Source organism: Lutjanus erythropterus, chromosome 22 (assembly GCF_056507025.1).
Source record: "Lutjanus erythropterus isolate fLutEry1 chromosome 22, fLutEry1.hap2, whole genome shotgun sequence".
Classification (NCBI taxonomy): domain Eukaryota; kingdom Metazoa; phylum Chordata; class Actinopteri; order Lutjaniformes; family Lutjanidae; genus Lutjanus; species Lutjanus erythropterus.
The window spans coordinates 16511548-16531876 of NC_139338.1; the positions used below are offsets into that span (position 1 = coordinate 16511548).

Below are 20329 nucleotides of genomic sequence, written 5' to 3' on the forward strand. Positions count from 1 at the left end.
TGTGGTTTGAATAATTTTTCCTCTTCCTTCTTAAGAAGATGATACGTGCAGCCTGTCCTGACACGAAAACCTTATATCTGCTCTGTTTCATTAATCCTGTCTGTCTTTGTTTTTCCAGATTGGCGCCTATGACCAACAGATATGGGAGAAATCAGTGGAACAGCGAGAAATAAAGGTGTGTTTGGTTCATTGTTTGTTTGCTGCATACCTCCATGTTTCTGTTTTTTCCCACTTGTTTGTGTTTTCTTTCTGTGCTCTGCTTGTTCTAAATGTCTCTCCTTATCCTTTATTTTGTTTCCCTTTTGTCAAGTATTTCTTTGTCCTCTTTCTGACTTTGACTCCTGCATCTTCCTCTCTTCTTCATTTTATTGGGTTTTCTCTCACCATGCTACCAGTTCTTTTCCAGTGTTTTTTTTCTTTTAACTCTTTCCTCTCTGCCCTCCTGGCTGGGTGTCACCTGCCTGTCTCTCCTCTCTTCATCTCCATCTCCATCCTTTCGTCTCCATTCGTCTTTTTCAGTTTATTTCTCTGGTGAGTACTCAGCGGGGAGGATGTCCCTCTTGTTGTCCCACAGTGCACGTCCGCTCACCCACGCTGTAGACTGCTAGACTAGGATTGATTGGTTTGATCGTTCAGCTCAGTTGCCATGTTGAATTCCCGGAGTGTTTATTAACCCCACTCTGCGTTTACATTGTAGCAACACTGCTTCATGATTGGCTGCAGGAAGAAGTTGTTTCCTAACATTTCCTCATAGACAAACGAGGGAACTGAGCAGCTGTGACCCGAGCGCACAGCTGGATTAGCATGAGTCGTGTGATCAGGGTGACACCAGGCAGCATGTGGCTGAAACTTTAGTCTTCTTTAACTGTTAATGATTGAATAATTTTTTTAAGTGATGCACACTTATTGTTCGGTTTAGATCAAAGACACAGAAAAAAAAGAACACTCTTTAAAGTGAAAAATGTGTCATAGCTGCATTTATGTGACCAGTAAGTACATTCCCAGTCTTTAGTTAACAGCAAAAATATGTACATGTTCCTCAGTCCTTCCTGCTATAACACTTATTCAGCTCCAAACCAACAGCCTTTTCTTCCATTTATTATGAGCTTTTGCCTGGTAGCTGGTGCTAATTGTGTGCCCTGACTATAACACTGACAGACTGAAAAAAATAAGATATAGTTTGTTTTTGTTTTTTTGTTTTACGCTTTCCTTCTTGTCAACCTCTGACACCTACCTAACCCACAATGCAATCTGAAAATCGATGGGTCAGTCAGAGATTCAGGCGTGCCATTATAGTAGCAGCTGATGTAGCTGCAAGCAGAGAAGAGGAGTGGGCGAAAGAGGTCTGGTTACTTCATTTTTTTATTTTTAAACCTGAGGTCTTCAGCCTCAACTGATGCTGACTGAAGTGACACCATTCGCGGTATCTGTTGTCTCTGGAGCCACAAATGGCTTTTAACAACTTTTTTTCAAGGCCAGTAAATAGACTTTGATGTGTGAAATCAGCACGGTTCCTCCTTACACCAAAGTATGGGGTGATAATTGTTTGGCTCTTTAGTATGCAGATTGTTGAGCAGAATACATTATAGTTATAGACCTCTTTTGCACTGCTTCACAAGATCACTTTGTGGGTTCAAAGTAGAGGTTAATGGAACAATATTTGTGTGTGAGTGCATGCCTTCAGGCTACTCCCTCTTAGTCCAGAGCTGTGGTAATAAGAGCCTCTTCACCTGTCTGCTCTGACCTCTCACCTTTGACCCTTAAAGAGGACAACTTCATCCCACTCTTCTCAGATTTAATGAGAGATTTTCTGATATCCAGCGTTCCCATGGTGCAGCTGAGGGACCTGAAGTGTTTTTAATACAGGATTATATTTAGTTTTAATTTACCTTATTTGTTTTAAGTCAATGATACCTCCCCTCTTCCCTCCTACTGTACCTCTTGTCCTGTAAACAGAGAGGTGGGTGAGACTCACTCTCTTTAATGAGCTCAAAGTCCACTCACACTCACACACAAACACAGTGCTGCGACCTTGGCTCGTTGTCTGTCAAGTAATTGCTTTCCCAGAGTTTGTAGCTGCTGCAGACAGTGCAGCAGAGTTTATGTTGGCATGGTACGAGCCCAAGACCCCATCAACCCTGCAAAGTGTTAATTATACTGTTTATGGCCTCATAAAAAAAATGCTAAATTGTTCTCATAAATCTAGAGAAACCCTGATGTCTGTAAAATGTACAGAAAATGTCCTGTATTTAGCAGTTAAATGTAGCAGCAACTACTTCTATAAAACAAAGCACAGATGCTAAAATAGTCATTAAGAGAAGATACAGCTGCTCCTTTATATACTCTGTAGATTGAGGTCTTTAATTTCTAACAATAGACGCAGAATGCTAATTTCCGAAAGCATAGTTGAATATTGAATAGTTTGAGGACCAGTCAGCCCAGTAGGAGATCGGCAGGATCCGGACCTGAAATAGATCTTGCCTATTTTTTTCTTTTGTTTCCCATCTGATCTCTTTGACTTTGCAAAAACAAAAAAGACAAGAAATGTTATATCTTAACAGTTTTATTTTAATTCTAGCACTTGTATTATAAATTCTGTTGTTTTCTAAGTGTAATAAGGAACCCAAATTGACAAAATCTTGATTTTTCTGGCTTCTTTTATATTTATAAGAGGTTATATATAGCAAATATTGCAACAGAAGAATAAGCATAAATGAAAAGCAACACAACACCTTTAATAAGCAATGTAATGTTTTCCCTTCAGAATTTTACCTATCAGTCAAATGAATGTCTGGAATTTATACATAGTTGTTTTTCATGAGTCACTAAGGCAACATCATAACTTGTAAGTGGAGGAGAAACTAGTTTATAAAGATAAGGGACTATAAATAGCTCAGAGATAAGAGGGCCGTGACCAGGCGAGAAGTTAGTGAAGGACTTTACTGCTGCGGTGAATCTACTGCCAAGAGGAAGCTATTGATCGGCTCCTTTTAGCCCTGCATAGACACACACACACATACACACAGTACCGTCTACTCACTTACATTTTCCCTGCCCTCCCTCCCTCTGTCACATGCACACACACACACACACACACACACACACACACACACACACACACACACACACACACACACACACACACACAGTGTATTAGGTTAGGTCGTTATTGTGCTATTCAAAGATAAGGGCCTGCATCAAGTCTCTCTATCAGACCTGTGATAGATAACACAGAACTTGATTGGTCTGTATGTAAATATTAGCATGAGCCAATCAGATTCAAGTAGACAGCACTGTTGTGTTGAATATGACTCGCATGCTTAAAATGTGCAGCAAGTATTGTAAAGACTTGAAGGGACTTATTTACTCTTCTCTCGTGTACTGATAAGAAAAAAATCCTTCAAGTATGGCAGAGTATTGTTTGAAATGTTTTGATAAGAGTGCATGATACAATACATAATTTTGTGTGCTGATACAAAAATCATACTTTTTAGATACTTTGAAAAATATAAACATTTTATGTTTAAATGTCTTTTTTATTCAACTAAAGAAGCCAGAGATCTCAAATGTTAAATGTTTAAACACAAGACAAGCCTTGGTTGAGAAATTTTGCCTAAATAATGTAATCTAAAAATGTCAAATTCTGCCACAATACACAGTCTCACAATAATAACTAAAAACAGCAGACAAACCTGTTCCCCTTACATTTATTCAAGGACACTGAGGATTGTCCACAGTTAATTTGGCATCAGTAAGAGCTTGACAAAAGACAGAACAAATGGATATCTGCACAATGGAATGAATTAAAGCTCCCAAAACAGTTTGGGGGTGGAAATAAAAAAGTCACTTGACATCAAAGTAAAGACATTGAACTATAATATACAGCAACACTTACAATATATGACCTGTTGGATATATGATAAAAAATCTAAATCACTAAATCAGGGGTGTCAAACTCATTCCCATTCCTGGGCCACATACAGCCCAATTTTGTGGGCTGGACTAGTAAAACCATTGCATAATAATTTATAAATGTTAGCACCTCTAAGTATTTTGGTGATAAGAAGAAGTACAAACACATTTTGAAAAGGTTCATAATGAATAAATCATGCATTTACAGTACAGATGATGAACAGCCTGAGATGTCATAAGAAAATAAGTGTAAATTCAATAATGTCTTAGTTTTTCCACATTTCAGTGAATCTACTGTCATAACATGTGCATTACAATTTACAGATTATAGTAGATCTACAAATGCACAAAACATTTATTTTTCTGAAAATTACTTACAATACAGTAGTTTACTTTTTTAGGATTCTAACAACTTGTTGAGATCCAGAAATTCCTTTAATCTTCCAGACATTTGAAGTTATCCGCTGCCTTAAAAACCATTTACCAGTCGAAAGTTTTGGCAGTCCCTTAGCAACAGGGTTCCACCAGTGTTCTTTTAAGAAATGTCTGATGCAGGTTATTTTGTACTGAAGCTGCTAATTGACAATGTTTTGTTCAGTAGCTTCAAATATGACCACAATAAATCTTCATTGTTTTCTCAGAGATCTGTATTCTGGTCTTGAATTAATGACTTCTCTGCAACGTCTTACATTTTGCAAAGTCATGCAATGGGCTGGATTAGAAACTTGTGGCCTGCAGAGCTAGATTTGCCATCCCAGATCAAAATAGTTTAGATAGATTATACAAATGAAACATTTGAATACTTTCGAAGTACAGCTTGACGTGACAAAAACTACACAATCACCCAAGTATTAAGGGAGAAATGTAGCAGTAGCAAGGCTCGTGGTATGGAAGATGTGTGTTCGTGTGTGTGTGTGTGTGTAGCTGCTCACACGTGCACACAGCATTGTGGTCATGTTTCTTTTCCCAAAGTCATTAATGTGAAACGTCATTAATAACAAACTAATGTACTATTGTCAGGCTGCTCACTATAGACATCGTTGTCCTGTACTTAACCACAAACACATACACACCTCTATACATTTTAATTTGTATTTACTGTATTTGACACTCACAGAAGGGCAGTCATGCAAGACTTTCATCTGAATTTCATGACTTACAGTCACTCATAGTTTCACTACAGTCAGTCATCACAGCTGACAGAGCTCACGCACACACACAGATGCATGCATCACAGGAGGAAGTGACTGGACGGTACAGGAAGCAAGCATGCCACAGGGGAGTGTTATTCCCAGGCTCATAAACTGCACAAGTCACCAACTGCAAAGCTCTAACAGTAACCCTCACAGGGACAAATTACGGATGTAACACAGTATTATCTAATGACGCAGCTGCTTTAAAGGACTGAACGGTCTTTAGGGATTTTTTGGAATTCTTTATCTGATATTTTGACCAACTTTTGTTGCATCAGAGTGCAGAATTCATTTTCCATATTGGGCTGAAAATGTCGATGTGAGTAGAATTGATCCAGCAGCTGTGTGAGCCTGAATGCACGGTGTGCCTCCTCAAACACTGGATGTGTGTGTGTTTATGCAGGCATAGAGTGCACGATAAAGCCTCGTAGTTCAGTTGCTGTAGACTTGTGTGTGAACATGTTTACATTATTAATTTCTCTCTGTGTCTTTGTCCAACACTGACTCTTTGTCTCCCTGTCTCCCCCTGCAGGGCTTGAGGAACAAGCCAAAGAAGACAGGACATGTCAAACCAGACCTTATCGACGTGGACTTGGTTAGAGGTGAGAAGAAAGTGTGTGTGTGCAAACTTCCCTTCCATCAAGATAATTAGATTAGATAGCAGACAGGTAGGCTCCCTGCTAAAGCTTAAACCATCAGATACACACAGTCTCCTTAGTGGCATCGACATAAAACACACACACATGAACCTGAGATGCCAGAGTCACCGCGCCAACCTCCTGTCACCGTTAATCCTCGCTCCTTCTGCCTCCATCTCTCTTATCTGCATTCTCATCTCATCGTATCTGTCTCATATTCATCACATTTTCAATTATTCATCAGATCAGTCAAATCTATCCTTACTGTTAATGTCACCGCACAGGAAGACGGAGGGATACTCAAGAAAGAAATGGAGGAGGAGGACAGATGGAGGGACATAGAGAAAGCTCTGCAGTGATGAAAGACTAAAAGAGTCAGAAGGGGGAGGAAGAAGGAAGATAAAAGATAAACACGCTGCTCTAATGTGACTCTAGAATGTATCAAGTGATGAGCCTTTCTGCTCGCCGCAAAGTCATTTGGCTTAATGAGGTGCTCCCCTCGTTAAACTGAGTGTGTGAGAGTGTGTTTACTCTCCGTCCCCTCTGCAGGTTCGGCGTTTGCCAAGGCCAAACCAGAGAGTCCATGGACGTCACTGACCAGGAAGGGTATTGTCAGAGTCGTCTTCTTCCCCTTCTTTTATCGATGGTGGATCCAGGTCACCTCCAGAGCCATCTTCCTCCTGCTGCTGGCTCTCTATCTGCTGCAAGGTACGTGTGAGTGTTGTAGAGGAAATATCAAATTTCTTCGGAACTGTGCACCAAAGACAGATAAGTCATGCAGTTGCAAAATTGTGCTCCATTATCTCTGCCAGGTGTAATGCAGTATAGGCATAATGTAACAATGATTTTAATTCAATAATTTTTGTGCACATTTATGAATGTATGCACAATGACTTCTGATGGTTCCAGCAATTCATAATTTTTGAAAAACATACTTTACTGACTGCACTGTTTTATACCAAGTGCTGACTCCTCCTGTCTGGCCGATTGAGGCTGAAGCCATCAACAGCTGTTAGGCTACAAACAAGGCTTACCAAGTCTGTTGCACATTGCCCACATTTTGGCCTTTGTCGTTATAGCATAATCTAAACATTTACTGATTGATCTGGTACCTGAGCTAAACTGATCCTCAGTAGGTGTTTAAATCCACATGTTCAACAGCTGCTCCTGTGCGTCTGGAATACTCCCAGGTTACACACACAGAGCTGCACAAACACTTTCAAGACCACTGAACACTGTTTTCCACCACCTGCATCACGATGCCCTTTTCAGCCCTGACAAAAACAGACTATTTTCATCTCTCTTTCTCCAACCCTCCACCCTTCCTGTTCACTTCCTTCACATACCGCATCAACACACTCACACATACACCTTTAAGTCCAATATTCACTCAACTTTTAGCCAGTTTTAGCAGCCAGAAATTTGACTTTCTTCGTCATAAAAGGATCATACTTAAATGCATATCACATGTAGGTGCAAATGAATCTTTGTCCCTATCCACTACCCTTATGCAATTATTAGGAGTTGGTTTATCAAGATAAACAGTAAGTTGTGCAAATTCTACTGCTGAAATCCAGTATACTACTGCAGAAGAGGAGGGCACAACAAGATTACACAATAAGAAGCACAAGTTCTTTTGAGCATGAAGTTTTGCAATGGTATAATGGTATTCTGACTGGAGGAAAAAAAAGAGTGGTGAACCTCACATGGTGAAAAACAATGTAGAAAATGTAAAATTTCCATTTGTTTTATATATTAATGTGAGGGCGGTTACATCAGATTTCTAATGAAATACTTTAAAAGCTAATGAAAGAGTCAGGCCTCCACACAGACTCCAAACTGCGTATTTGTTTGTCTTGATTTTTGTCGTATGAAAAAGAAGAGGTCATTTTGACTTAATGAAGCTGCAGAGTTTGATGTTAATTCTCCATGCAGGCTGAAACAATAACCTTTACACAGCCAGTTAATTTCTCTGTTTATAATCTTGTACTGAATCCTTAATTCTCTGCCTCCTGCAGTGGCAGCAGCAGTCCTGTACGTGACCATCCCTCAGCCTCATGGGATACCGGCCACCGAGGTGTTCGGAGCCATCTGGCTCATGTTGCTGCTGGGTACCGTCCACTGTCAGATTGTGTCCACCAGGACGCCGAAACCTGCCTCCAGCAGCGGGGGGAAGAGACGCAGGTAAGGACAGGGGAAAGAAAAGAGGAATGTATGTCTGAAAATGTGAAACATGTTCAGGGAGAGACGTAAAGAAGGGAGGAGAGATCAAGCAAAGGACAGAAGAAGAGAAGCAGGAGTAGATGAAAGAAACCATTCAAATATCAGGATGCTGCACCCAGAAAGTCCCTCAGGAAGAGATAAGAAGAGGGAAAATAGAGATAACAAGCACAAGACACAGAAGGAGGGAAGGAATAAAGTTGTGGAAACAAATGAATGAATAAGTCTTTTGTTGCTGGATTGCATTTGTCCTCACTGTTTGCTCTCTGCCAAGTTTCAGCTTCTTTCACTAAAAGTCAAACTGAACAGAAGCATGTTTATCATGGAGTTTCCACAAGTCTCTGTCAGCATCACACACAGCAGAAACCTCTCAGACTTCAGTTAGTATGTTAATCTTTCTAATTGTGTGTCATTTTTGACAGGTACAGATAGAGTTCCCTATATGGGCGTGTTTTAAGAAACTCTCTCCATGATAAATCTAATGTCACTGGTTAAAGACAAATCACTGTGTGTGAAAGTAGAAAGTAGTTTGCTTTACTTGGTGTGTTTTTGTAGTTTTTAGACTTGCAGTTTGTGATTTTCTCTCGAGCTTGTCAGTGTGTGGCTGCTGTTTCTGGTTCAGAATGATGTAAAAGACAATTTTCAGACTCTTGGGAAGAAAATTGGAACATGCCACAGTTTTGGAAAGGGATTTGGGGAGGTTTTATGATCAGAGCAGCAAGATCAGGGTATTTCCTTCACTGAATCAACCAGGGTTTTCACTTCAAGGTCATTCAAGGAGAAAAACATGAAAAGGGTGCGACCATTTTTAGACAAAATTGATTCTGTTTCTCTGTACATATCTCTCTATCTGGCTTTCTATGTTTCTTTTATAGATATTTTATCTTTAAAACGCTATTTGCATGGGACTAGTATTACCAGGGCACCTCGTGCGATACAAAAATTACCTGCCACAAGTGTGTTTTGTGTAGTGCATTCCCATGGGATAAGCAAAGTCTGATAATGTCAGTAAATTCAGTAAAATACAGTCATTGCAAGCATAAACATACATTTGTTCTTAACCTTCCCTGTCATCACTCATTTAATCAAAAAGCCAGTCTCACAGCACAAAGTTTTATACTTGTTTAGTCTGACAATAGAAAACAAAAATTACGACCCCAAATCAATGAGATGCAGATTCACACAGGGATTAATATTATCACAGTTGGTGTTTGATGAAATGCGGTTGGTAATTTGCGATGGAATTTTTATTTTGTAAATTGCAGTAGATTCACACGGGATTAAGATCGCAGACAACCTCGACAAATTACCAGAGATCCCCAGGTTATACTAGTCCTGTGCAAAGAGGGCTGTAGACAAAAAGAGAAATCAGTCTTGTCACAGGACATTTTCCATGTGTCAGCAGTGCTTCTTTGTTTATTTTGAAGGAAAATGTTGTTGTTAAGGTCATAAACCAAATTTAGTTGTAAGTGTAGCAGTAAATTACATGCAATATTTCAATTTCATGATGCGTAATCTGCAAATATTGTGGTTTTATTTTTTACCAGTGATAGATAAAACTTTTATGAACATCCTTTTTTTTCTTGACTTTTAATTTGAAAACTAAAAGACAAGAGTCCTGTCCTTCACCTCTCCTCAGTGTCCTTTATTAATAACAAAATCTTTTAGGAACATTTCTGCAAAATCTAACTTTTATGTTAATATCCTGCAAAAGCAGTCATTGAAATAAAATTCACAAAAAAGGCGGTATGTTAAAAATCTGGCACATTTTTTTCTTTCAGATTTTGTTTTAAAAGTCCTTTATAAAAATGGGCTTAGTTATTTTTTTTTTCTACAATCCACAGTATACAGGACAATGTTCTCTTTTAGTTACCTCTGATTACGTTCTCAGAATAAATTTTCTCTATTGGAAAGCTATTGCATATAACTAAAAGTTTTTAATTTGTTTTATGAAAATATATACTTTTGCAGAATAACAACCTAAAAGAGGATTTTTGTAGAATTTGTCTTTTTACTGTATCAGTCTCTGTGTCCAGTGGGTGCCAGTATTTTGATGATAAAATATCTCCAGGTTCCCGGTGGACACACTGCAGTAGTTCCAGGTCTTTTTTAGTCTCCAGGTCCACTCTAAGTCTCTCTCCACCCCTTTATTCTTTCCAAACTGAAGGAAGTTGAGGAAGGCATCTCAGATGGAGGTGCATAGGGAAGGCGACGGGTCTAGCACTACCGATAACACACAGGAGGGGGCGCCACACTCCCACTCAACCAGCACCACATACAGCCTGGGCGCTCTCTTCCAAGATTTCTGGCATGATATCTGTAAAGCTGGGTGTGTATTTTCGTTTCCCGTCTTCCTAAAACAAGATGATGTGCAGAGACAGCGCTGGGCTTCAGTTCTCAAAATGATCCTGGTTAAAGTTAGAGTTTGTTGCCAATTTAAATTGGATTAAATTATTTTTTATGGTGAAAACAATAAATTCCCAGTCTTGAATTTAATCACATTAAGAAATTGTGTGTCTAATCAGTAAATAAACAGACTGGTTGTCATGAAATTAAATTTTGAACTGAATCCCAGTCTCGCCTCTGAGCTAACCTGGGCTTCTTCAGCTGCAACATCACTTCCTCTCCTGTTAACTTTAATCTTCTCAGAAAATGGTTCAGGAAATCAGTTTCTCATATTTTGATTTCTAACATTTGTTGTTGTTATACAAGAATGGTTCTAATTGGAAAAACACTGTTCTGACCTGTTAGTTAATTTCTAAAGCTTTTATTATTAGCATTTAGTTCAGTTGGCATGTAGCAACAAAAGCAGTCTTTGGTCTGCTGCTGTTTTTAATGTGGATCGGAGGGATTTTGCAGCTGATTTTGATGCACATGACTTAGTGACCAAGCTGTGTTCCATAGAAGCATGGGGTAAAGTTCTCGTCTAGAGAAAGATAAATCAACCCAAAACTATTAAATGCCTGTAATTTGAATTCTATCATAACTCAGACCGCTGCTTCTCCCCAAGCTTCTACTTTGAGCAGCTTTCAGCAGACTGCAACAGTGTGGAACAGTTCTGAGCACTCATTAACACTTGATTTGGTTACTTCATCTATTGATTATCTGCCACACTCGGTGCAAGACACCTCCACCACTGTCAGATCATTTTTCTTGGGGATTCATTCATTAATGCTCTGATTTACTGTTTGCCTTTTTAACTGTATTTAGAATTCTTTATGAGGAAATTTCTTTTCATGCTAAAAATGGATTAGAGTATGAATTATACTATGCTGATGCTTTTATCCCTAATCAATTAATTTATCAACTTAATTCAGTGTTCTTTTTGATGAATGTTCCACAGTGTTGTGCTGAATGCATCCTGTTATTGTAATTCATCTCACCGCATGTCTTCTGCTTTTGAGACTGACCTTCATCACTGGTGAATTTACCGCACTGCTTTGTTTTTATCTAAATATCTGTTTGTCTCTATCTGTACATGTCCATCTCTTTCTGTCGATCTCTCCTGTTCTCCCTTCTCGCTGTTCCTTCCCTCCTTTTCTTCCTTCTTCAGGTCTAAGAAGTCCAAACTGTCCATCGACAAGTCGACAGAGACAGACAACGGCTACGTGTCACTGGACGGCCGTGTGACCAATCGCAGCAGCGAGGAGGGGCTCCAGCTCCATGAGCAGCGGTGTGATTCGCTGAACAGGGCTGACGAGGTGTGCTGGAACTCTCACGTCAAGCCGACACACACGCACACACCCCGCAGCACAGGACTGATGCTGGCAGGTGGCAATAAGGTGATCAAACCACAGACAGACGCCACAGTGATTGTTGATTATTTCTCCGCTGCCAGATTAACTGATGAATCATTTCAGCAGTAGATGGGCCCACAAAATGTTTGTCACTCCAGGATTTGTCTGACTGGTGTTTTGTATCTTTTAGGAGCCAGCTTCAGATGAAGCGTCCAGCGAAGAGGACCCTGAAGCGTCCTACAGCGCCCTCCGCAGGGGAGTAGAAAGAATGAATAGTGACTGTACCCTCAGAAACCGCAAGAATACACATCACTACAAGAAACACTATGCTGTAGAGGTAAACACCTCAGTATTAATATTTACTGCAAATTTTGATTCTGTTTTTGTCAGTCTGTACTAAAATCCATGCCATGGAGTTGTTGTAGTTGATTTTCAGCCATTAATTGGCTAAAAATCTGATAGATTTAGTTCACTAAAATCAGGTTTAAAGTTAAGTTTAAGTGTAATGTATTATTTAAAAATGTATGTAAAATTTCCAAACTGTAATTTTAGTCATTGAAATTGGCTCTGAAATACACACAGGTGACACGGGAACTTTTCAAAGCAGTTTTGTCGATTTATTTCAGAAAAAAATGCAAACAGGACAGTTTTTTTCTGTTGTTGTTGTTTTAAATAACCTAACAAACCTAACAATCCTGCCCTCTGTCTGTCAGGATGTCCCCAAGTCTGGCACCAGCTGCAGCTCCAGATGTTCCAGTCTGAGAACTCAGGACTCAGAAAGCACTCGACACGAGTCCGAGACAGAGGACCTGATGTGGGAAGACTTCCTGCACTGTGCCGAGTGCAGATCATCCTGCACCTCTGAAACAGGTCAGAGGAAAGGATTAGAACACAGACATACGAATGTTTACAGCTAAAAAAAAAATACTTAACTAGTTTAAATGCCTTTGTAGTTCTGATGTGCTGTAATGTTTATAGATGATCTGTTCTAGCTAGGTGTTTGTACTGAAACTAATACTGTGACTCTTTTTCCTCTCAGAGGGAGAAGGAGGAGGGACACCTGTCTGTCCTCCTGCTAAAAAGGAATACAGAGACGACCCTTTTCATCAGGTCTGTAAACCCTCTTACATAACAATTTGCAGTGATCCTCTCAGGTTAAGTTTTTGCTCTTGCAAATATTTATAGGAGTCTAAATGAAAACTGGGAATTTGATTAAAAAACTAGTCATCTAGGTTACATATAACTATTGTTTGTAGCATTTAAATGACTACAGTCAATTAGTTACAGTCAATTCCGTAAAAAGTAATTTAATTACTATACCAAATGGTGCATATAGCTTTATCATTTTAGTTTCAAATTTTTATCTAACATTGTACTCCTCATCACTGAAAGGAATTATTAATACACCAGAGGGGAGCAATGATTGTGTTCCTGTAAACTACACTTTCATAGCCTAGAATAGGCTGCGTTTGTCTGCTATTTTCACACAAGTCAAAACTAATGAGCACGTTGAAATTTCAGTAATTGTTACTTAATTGGAAAAGTAATTAATTACATGTTACTGAAAGAGAGATGCTGTTGAAACCTCTATAAAGAAATTTCAACCCAGACATCTCCTGACCTGTAAATCACTAAACTTTTGATTTCTTATTGGAGTTTTTCTTGTAGTTTACAGGAACACTAATCATTGCTCCCCTCTGGTGGTCAGGTGTATTAATAACTCCTTTCAGTGATGAGGAGTACAATGTTAGATAGAAAATTTGAAACTAAAATGATAAAGCTATATGCAGCATTTGGTATAGTAATTAAATAACTTTTTACAGAATTGACTAAGTTGCCCAAAACTGGTCATAACTACAAACTGAATAGTCATTTAAATGGTACAAACAATAGTTATATGCAACCTAGAAGTATCTGCAGTAAATAGACAGGCAGTAATAATGTGGATGTTGTGTATATTTTATCCTCTCAGGGTCACGTTCCCTGGCTGCACAGCTCCAACCCCGGTCTGGAGAGAGTGAGCGCCATTGTGTGGGAAGGAAACGAGTGCAAGAAGGCTGACATGTCCGTCCTGGAGATCAGTGGCATGATCATGAACAGAGTGAGTTACTAAAGGAATATTTATTTTCTGTTTTTACCTGGAAACATGTCAGAAAATGATTAAAAAACTAATGATGTTTTTCTGTGCCTCCCTGTACAGGTGAATCTCTACACTCCTGGTATTGGTTACCAGGTCTTCGGGAACTTAGTTTCAGTGACGCTCGGCCTCACACCTTTTGCGTACAGGTACTGCTGGCATAACATAACTCCACTTAAAGGGATAATTCAAGGCTTTTTTTTTAAGTGGGGTACAAAAATGTTGGCTGTTTTACCCTCTGCAGGCTGGCTCAGTACTGTGACCTGGATCAGCTGACCACACTTTCAGCCAATGAGCTGCTGTCTGTGGCGTTGGGAGGCGGATCTGGATCAGATGCCTTGGTCATCACCATGGTGACACTCAGCTTTCTGGTGCGCGTTTGCCTTATATGGCTCTTCTTCTTCCTGCTCAGTGTAGCAGAGAGGACCTACAAACAGGTGAGACAGTGAAATCTAAATTATTATTTTTAATGGTGAATCTGCAGCAGAGGTTTTTTTAAATTTATTAACAGTCTGCATCTCTGCAGTATTTAACTTAAGTTCATATGTGTGTTTCAGAGGCTACTGTTTGCCAAACTGTTTGGTCACCTGACTTCAGCCCGCAGAGCCAGGAAGTCTGAAGTTCCTCATTTTAGACTGAAGAAAGTTCAGAACATCAAGATGTGGCTGTCGCTACGCTCCTACCTCAAGGTACCTCACTGATGATGTTCACACTCTTTACAAAAATATACTGTAGCTGTACTTAAAGCTACAGCTACAGTATATTTTGACTTTTAATTTTGTAATAAATTGTAAGTAACATGAATGGCAGTTAACTGGAAAAATTACCATTCATGTTAAATACTTTCATTAATTATATTTATCAATTTATGTGTTAATTTCGGAGTTGGACACAATCACAACTGTAATAAATGAAATGTAAAGATACAAACTCATTAAAATTGTGTTGCATGTGCAGAGACGGGGTCCTCAGCGTTCAGTGGATGTGATTGTGTCGTCTGCCTTCCTGCTCACGCTGTCTGTGGTCTTCATCTGCTGTGCCCAGGTAACTACGTCATGAATAAAAAAAGGGGGTTATTACATCTCAGGAATAACATTGTAATACTTGAGCAATTCTGTAGTTTGGTAATGACGACATAATAATTAATATCCTTCAGTTACCAAAATAAAAACCAGTAAAAAGTGTTTCTAGGTAAACATTAAGCCTCTTGATGTTTGGTGGAATCTAATAAAACTGGAGAACTGCTGCAGTGCTTCAGTGTCTTTTTCTGATTCGACCACATGGAGGTGACAGAATCAAACATTTTCAAATTCTACACATCAGGGCTTTATGTTGAAAGTAAACACTTGATGCTGACTATTGAATAAAAACACCTCATACTGAGATAAACATTACAAATTCATTGATTGATGTACTTACAGTTGCTGCACGTCCATGAAACGTTCCTGGAGTGTCACTATAACTGGGAGCTGGTGATCTGGTGCTCCAGTCTGTCTCTGTTCCTGCTCAGGTTCGTCACTCTGGGCTCAGAGACGAGCAAGAAGTACAGCAACACCTCCATACTGCTCACTGAACAGGTGCACACACAAACAGAAACAGAAAATATATGCATAAGTGCACACATGTCCTGAAACACTGACACTGATTACTGTTTCACAGATCAACTTGTATCTGAAGATGGAGAAGAAGCCAAACAAGAAAGAGGAGCTGACACTGGTCAACAATGTCTTAAAACTGGCTACCAAACTACTCAAGGTACTTTCAACTCAGTTCCCAGGATTCCTTACGCTCCTTTTTTATTCTAATACCAGCATCAATGGTGAACTTTTAAATATGGCTCATAATCTAAAGTACTGTGTCTCCCCTCCTCTCTGTCTGCAGGAGTTGGACACTCCTTTCAGGTTGTATGGTTTGACGATGAACCCTCTGCTCTACAACATCACCCAGGTGGTCATCCTGTCCGCTGTATCCGGAGTCATATCTGACCTATTAGGATTTAACCTGAAGGTACGTTTGTGTGTGACAGAGACATTTATGAGGGTTTATTTTGCTGCTCTTCCACAAAATAGTTTAAGCGAGGTCAGACCCAGAAAGTGGCACAGCAAAGATGCCTGTGCTTGTCTGCATAAATGGCTGGTACAAGAAGCTTGGTGATGAACTGCAGTGATAAGATATTTTCCATCCACTTCTGTATTACGATCGTCTGCAGCAAAGGGGACTCAGAAAATATATCACACCAATTTTATGTATGATACCTTCTTCTTTCTTTTTTGTGAAAGTTTTGTTGTAATAAATGCTGCTTCAAACAGCTAAATGTTGCAGGAAAAATAAATCTTATCACAGGAAGATGAGCTCGTAGCTGGAGAAGTAAACTGCATGAATCCTTTGCATTAAAGTGTAACTTGCAGGTTAAATGTCCTAATTAGATTTATGCATAATCTTGTGTAAAATTACATTTTTAAAACTTTAAAACTTAAGATTTTTTTTACATAAAGACCAACAATTATAGGAAAAATTGGTCTGTTGGAGCAAGGCTCTTAAAAAAAATGCTTTTTCTTTTTTTCAATGTCACGTCGATGACATAAGAAGAGGTACATGGTGTGCCAGAGTCTGCCTCTGACCTACAGGCAGAAGTAGTTTGTCTTGAGTCCGAGCGGTTATCTTTCAATGGGTTGGTGTTTTTTAGCTAGTTTTACGGTGTATTTCACTTCCGGTGACCATGCTGAATCATTATGTAGCTACAGGGACACAAACTCCTGCCTGTCAGGAAATCGAGTCCACGGTTTTCCTGACAGGAGAGGAGCGGGTGCTGCCTCTCGCTCCTCAGTGTGTATCGTGCAGCTGAAGAGGCGGGACTTCACTGCTGCCTCCATAACTAAAATGGTGCCTGCTGACCACACAAACACCTACTGAAGAAGAGGAGAGACGAAAAACAGTTCCCTGATAAACTTTTTTTCTGTTTGTGTGGTCAGCAGGCAGTCAGACCACCGTTTTAGTTATGGAGGCAGCAGTGAAGTCCCGCCTCTTCAGCTGCACGATACACACTGAGGAGCGAGAGGCAGGAGTTTGTGTCCCTGTAGCTACATAATGATTCAGCATGGTCACCGGAAGTGAAATACACCATAAAACTAGCTAAAAAACACCAACCCAGTGAAAGATAACCGCTCAGATTCAAGACAAACTACTTCTGCCCGTAGGTCAGAGGCAGACTCTGGCACAGCGAGTACCTCTTCTTACGTCAGACGTGACATTGGGAAAAAAAAGCATTTTTTAAGAGCCTTGCTCCAACAGACCAAAATTTCCTATAATTGTTGGTCTTAATTTAAGATTTTTTTTTTTACATAAAGTTTTAAAAATGTCATTTTACACAAGATTATGCATGAATCTCATTAGGACATTTAACCTGCAAGTTACACTTTAAGTTCAACATTGGTGTCTCATCAGTGAGAGCAACATCACCAAGCTTCTAGCCCAGTATATTTCACACAGACTAAATGAACTTTGCTGTGCAACTTTTGGAATTGGTCCAGTATTGAGCACGACATCTGCAGCCAGCAGCAATGGAACAGTCTGTAATGTGAACCATCCAGTTAAGTCCACTAGAAGTGCTTGTTTTTTGCCAGTGACAGGCTCAGAACACAATGTTTGAGGACGTCACCTTGGGATTTCTGAAACCCTGATCAACATTTTCTGGACCAAATAATTAATCTATTAATCAAGAAATCCACCAGACCATTTACAGAAAGAGTAATTTTATCATCTGTAACAGACTTTATTCAAGAAAATGTGTTTGAATGAAGTGTGTTTTACAATGATAAAATTAGTGTTTCTGTAAATTGACTCTAGTGGTCACAAAACAGCTGTTTTTACATAAATAAAAAATCTTTCTCTGTAGTGATCCTTTCCATAATGTTGTCAGAATAGCAATCTGAGACTGGCAGGGGCAAAAACTTTAAGAGGACGCACTTTGACAGAACAAAATTTACGTTGTAGCCCATTTTGTGGCGAATGAGCTGCAGCATTCGTGCTCAACACTTGACCAATTTCACGTATTATATATATAATTATAAAGTATATAATTTATTACTACACATAAAACTTTAACGCTGCGTAAGTGAAAAGATTCACGATCAGTGCAGGAGGTTTGTGTTAATTCTGCCATCTCTTTCTTGCTGTTCACAGCTGTGGAAGATCAAATCGTGACAGTGAACGGCATCGACCTTTGCTCTCACCGACTGACTGATCGTTTTAACGGTCGACGAACTGAAAAGACTGAACGTCGGTCTTGACATATCGGAGTGCTTTGACCTTCAACGTTCCCACTTTGTGCAATTCACACAACTATTTATTTACCCACTCAGTGTTTTTACTTAGCGTTTATTTGAATTGTAGTTTGTTTCATTTTTGTGTTCTACGACACAAAGCAATGCTATATTTGACCTGTCTACAACAAGTGTTAGTATTATTATTATTATAAGCATAAATTATGTTTAACGTGACGGTTTTAGGTTCTCAGCTGCATTTGCAACAGTTCAGTTTTCAATCACAAATTTGAAGGCAAAGTATTGAGATGCTGATGCAGCAAAAACCATTCTGTTGTCATTTTTGTGTTTTGTTTTTTTTTTGCTTAAAACTGAAAGCTATTATTATTTATATGTTGAGTAAACTTCAAACTCTTACGACCTTAAAACCCATTTTTAAAAATGAGTCAGTCTGGTGGTTTTCTTCAGAGAACAAAGAAATTGTCTCGACTTCTAGCTTGAAGTTGTAATATATGTTAAAACTTCAAACACAGTTAAAGATACGGTATTCTCAAATCTGTGAAAGCCCGTCTCTGTCAATGTGATGACAAAAAGATCCTGCATTATAATGACAAACCTTCTTAAAATAACGAGTGTTTGAAAATGACCAATTTCATCAAAATACTGAAAAACTAAACCATTTTTTCATCATCACATGGGCAGAAATGGGCTTCTATACAAATCTGGCTGGTTTGGTTCATAAAATATTCCACTAAAATTAAAGACATGTAATTCCTGGTGTTTGACAAATAAGAATGTAAAGATCGTCCCTCTTCATACCAGCTCCTAGATATAATAATTACATTTACATACCTGTTAATGGATGTTAACAGTAACTTTCTGTAGGTCAGGTTTGCCGACTATCCTGAGAAAATTGTCCTCACAGGGCAGGGAGCGGTGAACTGTCACATGACATCAGCACTGCAAAGAAACAATCACACAATTACTAAAAATAACAGAACAGGTGCGTAAAAAGCTCAATGTGGATCATAATCGATACGGACATGAACTTGTATGTAAAAATACAAGTGCAGTCTTATTAGGCCAGCCAGCATTTTCTTATTCTTTTGTTTTTTTACCCACAGCAGTGGGTTTGACAGTATTTTCAGCAATATGTGTAGGTAGTAACATTTTCTCACTGGTTCAGGATGTCTTCATACAATATCCGTTAAAATGTGCAGGAAATGAAAGAAATTTGGTTTAAATCACTTCTGTTCAGACATCAGCAATGTTACTTCAAGACTTTTTTTTTGTTAAGTGCAGATTAGGACATTGTCCGACTCCCTGCATGTGAAAATACTTCCTAAATTCAACAACAGAAGATCCGTTTCTACAGAAAGTTGTCCACTATTTCCTGTTTACAATCCCACAATGCAACATCATATTTCATCACGTTTCATAAGTGATGGAAAATAAATTTACAGCTCACTATATATGATCATTGAGTGTCTAATATACGGAAAATAGTGCTTTCAGACACTGATTGAATCTAGAGGTGGCCTCTGTTAAATTGTTCCACTCACTATATCGCTTTTCGGAGTTGTTCTGACAAAAAGAACAAAAGAAATTTAGGAGGAATTTTCACATTGTGGCAGTTTAGTTCTTCAAATGTAAATTGTCGCACTTAAAACAGGGTCTATATCCTGCACAACATAACAGCATGAAGAGTTTACCTCCTGAAAATGTTTTGGAGAGTCTGATTGGTCAGTTTGTTACAGCAGTGTGTTACTGCCACGCCAGAGGAAGAAAAACAGATCCGTATTACTTTATAATGTGAAAAATGTTTTAACAAGATACTTTACAAATTATAGCAAGAAATTTCTCGTTCTAATTAAATTTTCATGCTCTTGCAAGATGTTTTTCTGGTCATACCAAAATATTTGAAGATATTGTTACATTAAAACATTTTCATGTTCTTACGACATACAAACTTATCACGTCATAACATTTTTTTGAATTTATCTTGTAACAAAATGTTTCCTGTCATGACGTGATAACGCAAATTGTAATACCATGACAAACCAATTATCACATGATAATAATACAAGCTGTCATGTTATAATGTGATATCTTCTTAAAACACAGAGTTATAAGAAATCCTTCACGTTATAACAAGATAACGATTCTTTTTATTTTTTGGCATGGCAGCAATACGTTGCCACAGTTTGTGTTTTAATTAAAAATTGATATC

General features: G+C 38.8%; 1 protein-coding gene across 2 annotated transcripts in view; it reads left to right on the plus strand.

Annotated features, from left to right (window-relative positions):
* The window catches only part of LOC146306790 (protein PHTF2), a 30830-nt gene extending 12213 nt beyond the window's left edge, over nt 1-18617 (plus strand). The window contains exons 2-19 of one of the 2 annotated variants that reach the window (XM_084711124.1): nt 119-175; nt 5638-5707; nt 6293-6451; nt 7762-7927; nt 10131-10292; nt 11517-11745; nt 11891-12037; nt 12414-12570; nt 12740-12810; nt 13673-13801; nt 13901-13986; nt 14082-14274; nt 14395-14526; nt 14795-14881; nt 15259-15414; nt 15497-15592; nt 15719-15844; nt 18020-18617. In XM_084711124.1, coding sequence (XP_084567250.1) covers nt 119-175; nt 5638-5707; nt 6293-6451; nt 7762-7927; nt 10131-10292; nt 11517-11745; nt 11891-12037; nt 12414-12570; nt 12740-12810; nt 13673-13801; nt 13901-13986; nt 14082-14274; nt 14395-14526; nt 14795-14881; nt 15259-15414; nt 15497-15592; nt 15719-15844; nt 18020-18040 — 2244 coding nt within the window. In that variant the 3' untranslated portion in view covers nt 18041-18617. The remainder of the gene's footprint in view (nt 1-118; nt 176-5637; nt 5708-6292; nt 6452-7761; nt 7928-10130; nt 10293-11516; nt 11746-11890; nt 12038-12413; nt 12571-12739; nt 12811-13672; nt 13802-13900; nt 13987-14081; nt 14275-14394; nt 14527-14794; nt 14882-15258; nt 15415-15496; nt 15593-15718; nt 15845-18019) is intronic. The other variant, XM_084711126.1, reaches the window with a different exon arrangement.
* The last annotated feature ends 1712 nt before the right edge of the window (nt 18618-20329 follow it).